The following is a 10,569-nucleotide window of genomic DNA, read 5'->3' on the forward strand; positions in this document are numbered from 1 at the left end:
CCCTGTCCACTCCTCACCTGGATACTTTTCCTAAAGGGTCACTCTTGGGTTATGGGCACCTTAGTAGGAGCTAGCATCCAGGATCCTTCATCTCAGACTGGAGAAGAAGGGAATATAGCGGTGGCCTGAGGAGGGAGTGACCACACCTTGGCAAGATGCCTTCTTTGGTTGACTTTATTCTCCTCTTCCAGGAGACCTGCTCAGAAAGCGAAATCAGTTTTGCTTTCAGCTGCAATTGAGCTTAAACGCAGGGAACGTTGACCCCACTGAGCATCTGACATCTGAAGGCTCCTGTGAAGTGAAGGTCTGAGAAGTGACAGAGCCAGGGTTAAAGTGGCTGGAAGAAGCCTTTGCTGGCTGTAGGTAGCCTTCACTAGCTTCTTCTCTCCCAGTGCCTCAGGAGAAGGAGCTGAAGCCACCCGACAGGTGACTGTTGAGGAATGAGCTAGCTGCTCGGCACCTTGGCCTGGTGCCCCAGGGTGTGATTTTGTCCTCTTCCTTGACACCAGTACTGCACCACTGTTTACCCTGTCCCCACACTAAACCCTCCAGCTTTCCTGGGTGTTTCTGAGGAACTCCAGATGACCAAAGCGCCAACAGGCACTACTGGCTTACCTGGAAGATATTTCTAAATATGTATGACTTAGGAAGAAATGAAAATGTGCTATCCTGGAGATTATATATATATAATATATATATAATCTTTTTAAAATGTTCTTTTATTTATTTGTGTACTAATTTGGTGTGTGGTGTGGTGGAGGGTACATGCACACACCGTGGTGTACCTGTGGAAGTCAGGAACAGCCCTGGGACACAGCTCCATCCATCCTGAGGGCTCCTGGCTCAGTGGCAAGTGCCTTAACCCTCAGAGCCATCTTGTTTACCCACTGCATTCCATTTTTTGTTTGTTTTGGTTTTCGAAACAGGGTTTCTCTGTGTAACCCTGGCTGTCCTGGAACTTGATCTGGAGACCTGCCTCTGCTCCTGAGTGCTGGGATCAAAGGTGTGCACCAGTACTGCCTGACTTTTCCCCCTCTCATTTCATTCTCTTTTCTGTGTGTGTGCATTGCTCTCTCTTTTTTAAACATTTATTTATTTATTTATTTATTTATTTATTTATTTATTTATTTTATGTATGTGAGTACACCAGAAGAAGGCGTCAGATCCCATAACAGATTAGTTGTGAGCCACTATTGAACTCATGACCTCTGGAAGAGCAGTCAGTGTTCGTAACCACTGAGCCATCTCTCCAGTCCCTCTCTTTTCATTCTTAACATGTCCCTTCAAGCTACCATGGCTCCTGATTTTTGTTTTGTGTTTACATATTTAAATTATTTACTTCTTTGATCTATATATCTGTACGTCACCTGTGCCCCATGCTTGGGGAGGTAGGAAGAGAGCATCAGATTCCCTGGGACTGGAGTTGTCCCCAGAGACTGGTGGTTATCATCCTCCCACTGGGAGTTGAACCTGCATCTTTTGGAAGAGCAGCCAGAACTCTTGACTTTTGAGCCATCTCTCCAGACCCTGCAACTTTGGGTGAAATCCCAGTGGTCTGCGTGAGAATCTCCGGTCTCCTTCCTGTGTTTTTGTTTGTTGGTGTTTTGTGTTGTTTTGGAACAATGACCTTACTTATTCCCTTTGCTTCCGCTTGAGCGAAGAGCCACATAAGAAGAAAGAATAGATGATTTCTTGCTGGGCATGTTGCTGTAGTCCCAGCCACTGTGCAGACTGAGGCAGGAGGATTCCTTGAAACCAGTCTGAGAGTATAGTGAGAACCTGTCTCATACAAGCAGATTATCTTTCCTGCTTTCCACCCTAGTAAGCTACTCATGGAGTAAAAGAAAACCCGAAACAACTGGGAAATTCCTCTGTAAACAACAGAAGGTCTGAAGAGACGGCCCAGGCCCACCCAAGCCCCAGTCGCTGCCCCCCCGAATCACACGCCAAATACTTCGCTAAGGTATGCCCACAACACCAACACCAACCTACAAAAATAATGACAAATGTTACAGTGACATTTAAGAATTCAGTGAGGAAATCAGGACAGGAATGGTCTTAAACCACACAGGAAGCTTGTCATAAGTCTCAAGTTTTTATTTTCAGAACAGAGTCTGGTTTTATTTTTAAAAAAGAGGGGGGAGAGTGATGAATGCTAGCGGGGTGACACTTCTTTGCTTCTTCTGGGCTCATTTTCCCAGCTCTGTGGCCCCCACACCGGCCTGCTTCCCAGGGCATGTTTAACAGGAATAGTCTTGGTTGGACAAAGCAGGGTACACCTGTTTTCTTGGGAGGCTAAAGAGGGCTCCCTAGACCCCCAAATTCTAACCAGCCCTGGAAACACAGTGAGATGCCCACTCAAAGAAATGTTTCAAAGGTGGGGCTCAAGCCTTTAGAGAGAGCACAGACTGAATAAGACTTGGTGTTGGGGATGCTGCGCAGCAGGCTGACGAGCAGTTGCCAAGCGTGCTTGAGGCCCCGGGTTTACTCCTCAGTACTACAAAGTAATTAATTTATCTTTAAAAAAAAAAACAGATACCATGGGCTGGAGAGATGGCTCAGTTTAACCACTGACTGCTCTTCCAGAGGTCCTGAGTTCAAATCCCAGCAACCACATGGTGGCTCACAACCATCTGTAATGAGATCTGATGCCCTCTTCTGGTGTGTCTGAAGACAGCTACAGTGTACTTATATATAATAAATTAATTAATTAAAAAACAAAAACAAAACAGGTGCCATTTGAAGCTCAGGTATTAAATGGCCTTCTGCTTCCATGCTTAGAGGAGCTCGGAGGCTAGGAGCCCACAAGGCTAAATTCTGAGCCCAGGGTTCTTTTCCATGATCCATTTTTCGGGCACAAGTCTCAGGACAGTGTACTATTCTGGTCATGACCCTTTGGGGACATCTCAAGTCTAATCCCTAGCTACAGATACCCTAGAAAGCAAGAGAAGAAACAAATAGGCCTTACTAGTAGGTCATGTGTGAATGGAACAGGGGAATGACTGAAAAGACCCAAAATAGATATCCCAGAGGAAGGGCCCAGCCCTGAGTCAGAATACTTACAGAAGACACATTGATGTGCAGGACTTGTGCTGGGCCTTCACTAGGCCCTCAAGCAGTCCTGGCCTCTCTCACAAGTGGCCACATGACCATGTCTCTTGATGTACCAGGGAAATGCCAGCCTTCTGTCCTAAATCCAGTCAGTGACAGTCTCTCAGCAGCATTTCCACAGCAGAGGGACAGCTATCCAAACAGTAGAAAGAGGGTGGGTTGGGGGCCAGCCAGAGCCGGCCATGGCTCAGAGATCATTTCTTTTCACAGTCATTGAAATTAGGTAGCAAGAAACACAGCAAAGCTGAGAAACAGACAGAATACTGGGAGCAGCTGCAGCCCCCATCCAGGCCTTAGGCCTAGGACCTTGAGTCCAGTCAGAAGGAGAGTCAGCCAGCATGAGGAGAAAAGGCAGGCTTACTGTGGAAAGCAACTAGTTGACACTGGCTGAGGTCAAGAGAGCAGGAACGTAGGGTGCAGACTGTAAACACCCTCCACAGGGCCCACGCTAGCTGGGCAGGCCCATGAGTGTTCCGGTTCAGCCTTCCATGCTTCTAGCCACATAGATTTCCTCAGCCCATAGCCCCAGGAGGCTGAGTAAGAGGGGCCCCATGCAGCCCTTGGGGAAGGTCCCCTTCTCAGAAGGTCCTGATAGAGTCAAAGGAGATAAGGGACTTGGGCCTGGCGGCTGAGTTAGTAGTCAGTGACTTAGCACTTTGGGCTTGCCTCTGTGCTTCAGTCTTTAGAGAACCCTGTGATGCCTGTCTCTCAACTGAGTTCGCAAACCTTCCTCAGCTCTCCCAGCCTAAGGCCAGACACAGTACAGAAGCAGAGCCCTCCTCAGCTCCCCAGCCTAAGGCCAGACACAGTACAAAAGCAGAGCCCTCCTCAGCTCCCCAGCCTAAGGCCAGACACAGGATAGAAGCAGAGCCCTCCTCAAGTCCACCTGGATGGCTTCTCCTCTGTCTACGTTTACGGCAGCATTACGACCAGGGCTTTCAAGCCCCGAACCCAAAGAATACTACCCTAGAGGCCTAAACAGTAAAATGGTATGGCATCCAAACCTAGCAGGCAGCCGAACCACAGATCATTTTTTTTCTGGTCCCTCGTCTAGATTCATTACGCCACATACAACTCCTAAAACAGGAGAGGAAGCAGAATTCTTAAGGTTTTGCTTCTCCCCCGTCCCCCAAATCCCATCGCCAGGGTGAGTATATCCTGGCCTGGCTCCTTGTGCCTTCTGAACCTTGATTGCCTTCAGAATACATATCCTGCCTTACAGACTCCAAGAATGACATCCCTCATGAAGCCTGCAGGAGCCAACCCCGACTTCCCTTGAAGGACAGACTAAGGACAGACCCTCCAGGAGGACCCTGTTGGGGAAGGCTAGGCAGGTTTCTGCACGGTGCCCTCTCCCTGATGAGACCTGAAGCAGGGGAGAGGTGAAAGGTCATACCTGCTCCGCTCTGTGCCAGGCTTTCTAAAGGAGCAGGTGGTGTTCTCCTGGGTCCCTAAGAGGCCTGACCTCACATACACTTGAACCCACTAAAGCAGTTGCTCTGAACCCAATTCCAACCCGGCCAGCACCAGCACAGGGAGGAGAATTATTCTGCTGCAGAGGGAGGAACCAAGGGAGAGCAAGCCAACGGCTGACACTCCACAGACCCTGTAAAATCTGGCACCAAACCCCAAGGGGATCCAGTAGCCCCACTGAATGCAACTTCTGAGGGTTTGATTTTTTTTTTTTTTTTTTTTTTTTGCAAGCAGCATCAGTATGTGATGCACTGGAAATGGAAGCACAGAGGTAGAAATTATGCGCTCACCCAAGAAAGGGTGGTGTTTGGTCCTTCCACATAGACCTGTTCCTCCCGAAGCTGAGCAGACAGGAGCAGGAGGGAGGACCCTGGGTGAGCTTCTGCCTTGGAGTACAGCAACCCAGCAACTCCTGGGGGTTGCGGTCATCAATTCAGGCAGGAGAGCATGGTGGTATGTGTGTTGTGAAGCAAGGCCTCTCTAGGTCTCCTTCCCACTCCAAGGGGCATGGGACTGACACCCAGAAAATACACTATAGACGCGCGCGAGCACACACACACACACACACACACACACACCCCAAAGGTTACCCTCCCTGCCTGAATGCCTTTCCTCCATTCTCTCCCGCAGGAATAGGAATCAGGATGAAGGCAAGAAAAGCAAGTGGCACATGTATCCAATCCCTTGTATGTCAGGACAGGGAAGACTGGCGAATCATGGGCCCTTCTTCCTCACGATGTATTGCTGGTCTCCCTCCAAGTAGTCTCTACCCATGGGGTGCAGAAGAATTCACTGGCCTTCTGCCTAGTAAACAGTTACCTCCAAACACAGCCAAGGGGACCGGAAATCCTAAAGCTAAGATCAGGGCCCCTGCCCTTCAATGCTTCAATTCTGAGAGGCCACAGCTAGAGTGTTGACATAGCCATGAGGGCCCCCTTCATTTTCCAAGTGGCCCCGCTGGGAGCATCCCTGAGGTGGTGGTGGAGGAGGTGGTGGAGGAGCAGAGGGAGGAGCACCATAGCTGCTTCTGGCCCGACTTGGGGATACCCAGCTCCCCCGGTCCCAGCAGCCCTCCAAGGCCTCCAGGCCACGGCAACCAAGGAAAAAGAGGTTCTTGAGCATGAAGATGGACAGCGGCTGTTGGTAGCTCACGACCAGGAGGCTGCGCAGCGCCAGCAAGGGCACGTCCACCAGGCAGCCGCCCAGCAAACGCAAAAGGCGGCTGCAGCTTCCAGGCCCGGAGGCCTGGCCCCAGGACGGCGCTGCCGCGGCGGTGTTCAGCTCGTACAGCCAGAGCACTGGGGAGGCGAGCGTGAGGAAGTAGACCGCGATGAGCAGGTAGCGCAGGTGCGCGGGAAGCGGCACGCGGCCGTCCAGCATCAGCTCCACCAGCGTGAAGCTGTCCAGCAGGTCCAGACACGTGCCCAGGAAGCAGCCCGCCGCGCGATGCTGCTGTGGCTGCAGGAGCAGGGGACCTGCCGAGCCCGGGGGCGCGCCCGCCTCGCTGATGGCTCGCACTAGGCTGTAGAGCAGCGGCACGGACAGCGCCATGGTAAGGCGAAAGCCCGTGGTGCCAAAGGGCGCGCGCAGCTCGATGAGGTCCAGGATGGACGTGCCCAGGATGAGCACGACCTTAGGAGTGAAAGCGATGGAGTAGATGAGCCAGGCCAGGTACGCAAAGGCGAACTCGCCCGCTGCCCCAGCCGTCCCCGGCCCGGCCCCGGAGCCTCCAGAACCTCCTCGACCTCCGCGGGCCTTGGCCCCGGCCCCTGCCGCCGACGCCGCAGCGGATAGGTGCAGAGGCGGAGCCGAGTGGTGGTGGAGCTGGTGGTGGTTGTGCGCGCTATTCGCCGGACCGCCCCGACGGCCCCGGCTGTTCTTGGCGAAGAAGATGGCCCAGCCCACCACCACCACCAGGTCGGTGGCGATCCAAGAGCACCAGTACAGGTCAGTGACAGCGATGAGGTACAGGTCCAGCAGACCGCCCTGAGCCAGCAGCAGCACCACAGACAGCGCCTGGTAGCCCCAACGGCACCCCGGGCTTGGCGAGCAGCCCCGGCGCCGACCCCTGCGGCCCGAGCGAGCGGGGCGGCCGCAGCAGCAGCAGCAGCACGAGCAGCAGGAGGCGCCGCCACCGGTCCCCGTGCCGCCTGCGCCCGCCGCCGAGCGGCTCCCGGGGCCCCCGACGGTGCCGGGCGCTGCGCCCGCGCCGAAGTCCGCGGCGGTCATGCTGCAGGAGGAGGTGGGCGTGGAAGTGGAGGAGGCGGCGGCGGGTGCGGTGGCGGAGACCGGGACGCCCCCCTGCGCCGGGGGCCCCGGGAGCGCGGCGGCGGCGGCGGGCACCAGTGGCTTGCTGATGCTAATGCTGTCGTCGTCGTCCTCTCGCTCCGCGCCGGTGCTGCTGCTCGGGGAGCCGCCGCCCCCGCCGCGTCTGCCGCCGCCCCCCCCGCGGCTGGTGCTGGTGCTGGTGCTGCTGTCGCCCGAGCCTCTCCGGCCGCGGGAGGAGCCCCCCCGGAGGAAGAGGGGCTGGAGCCGGGCGGCGGCGGGGGGCGGCGGGAAGGAGGCGGGCGCGGACGAGAGCGCGCGAGGGTGGCCCAGCGCCGGGTGCATTGTCCTCGGAGGGGCTCCAGGGGCTGCCCGGCCTCTTTCTCCCCGCCAACCTCGGGCTGACGAGGCGGCCGAGGGGAACCCGGGCCAGCCGCTGCCGCCTCCTCGCCAGCTGCTGGAACTCGCACCCGGGTCGGGAGGCGGAGAGATCCGGACTGGAGCGGCCGGACTGGGCGAGTGGAGCCGCGCGGGTGGCTGGGCTGGGGCAGAGCCGGGGAGCCGAGCAGACCGCCGGGACTGGAGAGGCGGGGGCGGAGGAGGGGAGCGAGCCCAGCAGGCAGCAGAAAGAGTTGGCAGCGGGGAAACCAGGACTGGATTCGAGGCAGAGAGGAGGCGAGAATAGAGGAGGAGAAAGCCTGGCTGGCTGGATCAGCAGGAAGGAAAGGAGGGAGAACCGAGGCTCCGGAGTAGAGTTGAAAGCGTATCAGGCCAGGCGGGACAGGAGCATAGGTTTCCTGAACTCGCTAGCTCCACAGCCCTAAGGGCTGAACCTGAACTGCTGGGTGGCCTGGGTCTCAGTGTAGACCCACCCCACCTCCGTGCCTCCAAGCACCATGATCCTTCCTTGCCTATCAGGAGGAAGCACAGGGTCAACTTTCTCCTCTGTGCGCCACCAAGCATCCTGCCGCCTTCTTCAGTAAGGCCAACCAACCATCCTGCCGCCTCCTTCAGTAAGGCCCTGAGAACTCAATGAAAGTGATTAAAAAGTTAAATTAAAAAGAAGCAGGAGGAGACTGGGGATGATGTGTCTCAACTGGTAGAATGACCCGCCTTGTATGAATTCAGTCCTGGGTTCCAACCCATCACCAGAAACCAAACAACCTCCCCCACCCCGCCAAATTCTATTATTCAGAAGGAGCACCCCCAACCAAATGCTGTGTATTCACACATCCAAAACTGTCCTCCCCCGGGAGTTCTTCAGTTTCCAGTAAATGAAAAGGCTCCCTGAACAGAACTGCTGAGAAGAGAGCTTAGGAAGAGGGTGGGGTGCAAGCACCACTGTCTAGTCCTGGGGTAGGGAGGCCAGGGCCACTGCGCGGAGCCTGTTCAGGAGACCTGGGGTGGGGCGGTTGCTTACTTAGTCAGGCTCATCTTTGGTATTCTAGGAGGTTTGTACCTAGCATGCATGCGGTGCTGGGTTCCTCCCCAAACCCCATATCTGATTCCAGGTCTGAGGCGGTAGAGCAGAAGGTTCAGAAATCCAAAGTCATCTTCAACTACATTGCAAGTTTGAGGCCAGCTTGGGCTATGTGAGACCCTGTCACAAAAACAAAAAAGCTAAAGCAGGAGATGAAATAACAGGAAAATATGGCTGAGGAAGAAGAGGGGGGAAGGGATCTTTCGAGGTATGGAAGCATGCATATGAACAGACTCCAGAGGAGCCTGGTGTCACAGGCCAGCTCCTTCGCAACCCAAGGTACTCAGGAAGCTGAAAGAGGAGCATTGAAGGTTCAAGGCCAGCCTGGATGGTTCCGTGGGCTGAGTCTGCCCAGGGGCTGCCCTCCCCCTTTCTGCCCCCCACCCTAGGTAGGAGCCCTGCAGGGCAGGAGGTAAAATCCTGCTTTTAGAGGTAGGGAAGAAAAAAAAACTACAATAGCATTTGGGGCTTACAAAGGTTCTGGGGTTTCTGTGTAATTCCACTCCCAGTTCATAGGAGCAAGTTAGGAGCTTGCCCTTGTCTTCCTCCTCCTGCTGCGGACTTTATGTCCCCTGCCCTGATTTCACTGCCTCAAAGCTGGTACCTGCCAGAGGGGAATCACCATACTGCTGGCCACAGCCTTACCAACCCTTATCTGCAGTTTTTGTTGTTTGGTTAGTTGGTTTTCATTTTTTGAGACAGGGTTTCTCTGTGTAGTCCTGTGTGCCCTGGAATAATGATCTCTTCTCTCTCTCTCTCTCTCTCTCTCTCTCTCTCTCTCTCTCTCTCTCTCTCCACACACACACACACACACACACACACACACACACTTCGGCTAGTATCAGGGAGCAAAAGTGCTACTCTAAATCTGGTCTTCACAGGCCTCATGGTATGAGAGCTTCAGCCATGGAAGCTGGTGCCAAGGCCACCCTCTGGAGGCAGGGTGGAAATGCCAGCTTTGAAGGTGTAGCCTCTGCTCCTACACGTCCCACCAAGTCCAGCAGATATCTGCGCTGAGCCAGTCCTGGTAGAAACGGGGCTTGGGGAGCCTCCAGCTTCTAATGTGAGTGATAATAGACCAGCTTCCTAGTCTTCCCCAGGGGAGATGCCAGCCAGTAGTGAACACGGAGGCTGGCCTGAGATTCCTCGTCAAGTTGATGAAGTGGATGAAGAGGCAAAGGCCGCTGGAAAAGGCTGAAGTCAACGAAAAAGCATTGGGATTCCTGAGAACACTGATGAACCAGTCTCCCCGCCCCCGGTGCTCCTGCCTCAGACCCACCCATCCTGCTGAACCCTCTCGTTCCCAAGACCAGATGATTTTACTTTAAATGTCCATTGAAGTGTATTACCAGCCAGTGGGGTTACCTTTCTTTTTATTTTATTATTATTAACTTATTTTGTGTGTATGAGTATTTTGTCTGCATGTGTACCATATGCGTGCTTGGTATCTGCAAAGGTCAAAAGAAAGTGCTGGAGTCCGTGGAGCTGGAGTTACAGATGGGTGTGAGCCATCACTTGGATGCTGGGAATCAAATCTGAGTCCCCTGGGAAAGAAGCCAGCGCTCTTAACCAATGAGCTCTCAGTTCTCCAGCCCCTACAGAGTTGATTTTCTTTAGCTGAATTTCCTGTAGCGCCCAGGGCTCTGAGCAACAAGCACCCACTAATCAGGATAATTCAGGGTAACTCTGGGTAGCTATGGAACAAGCTGGTGGCCAGAGTACTGGTGGCATCTCTCCTCTCTTTAGATTGGATAATTCTCGGGCTTCTTACACACACACACACACACACACACACACACACACACACACACAAGGGGTGGGGGATTTTGACTGTAAAAATATCAAAGGATCTAGGAAAAAAAAGAAAACAGTCACAATATCTCTTATAAGCACTCAGGGGGTATCTATGCTGGATGCTTTCTGTACAACACTTGGAGAGAATGACCCGAACCTATCCAGATCACTTTACCAGTGAAGAAGAGCAGGTTACCTAGACCTCTGCCCATCAGCCTGGCTGCCAGCTCTCCTCACAAACCCAGCTGTGAGAAGCTCACAGACCTGCGAGGAAGAGGTCAGTCAGAGCCGTTTCCCCAACCATTCCTCACATCCTAGACGCTGGGTTAAGTTCCTCTGGCAACAGAACACCTTGTGCTTCTGACCTACAAAGCCAATGGCTCATGGCCTTCCCAAAGAACAAGAGACAAACCAGGAGGAAGAAGTGGCCTTGTCCAGCTCAGCAG

The 10,569-nt window shown here is 54.0% G+C and overlaps 1 protein-coding gene across 1 annotated transcript; it reads right to left on the minus strand.

Moving 5' to 3' along the window:
- Positions 1–2,076: 2,076 nt before the first annotated feature.
- Tmem121b (transmembrane protein 121B) lies at positions 2,077–7,450 on the minus strand. The gene has a single exon (XM_031383223.1). The coding sequence runs from the start codon at positions 7,192–7,194 to the stop codon at positions 5,470–5,472; it is 1,725 nt and encodes a 574-aa protein (XP_031239083.1). The 5' UTR covers positions 7,195–7,450; the 3' UTR covers positions 2,077–5,469.
- Between the last annotated feature and the right edge of the window lie 3,119 nt (positions 7,451–10,569).

This window comes from Mastomys coucha, unplaced genomic scaffold, assembly GCF_008632895.1.
Source record: "Mastomys coucha isolate ucsf_1 unplaced genomic scaffold, UCSF_Mcou_1 pScaffold20, whole genome shotgun sequence".
Lineage (NCBI taxonomy): Eukaryota > Metazoa > Chordata > Mammalia > Rodentia > Muridae > Mastomys > Mastomys coucha.

Bases quoted from the DNA above. Each gene is read 5' to 3' on its own strand.
- Tmem121b (XM_031383223.1), bottom strand. From the start codon at position 7,194: ATGCACCCGGCGCTGGGCCACCCTCGCGCGCTCTCGTCCGCGCCCGCC.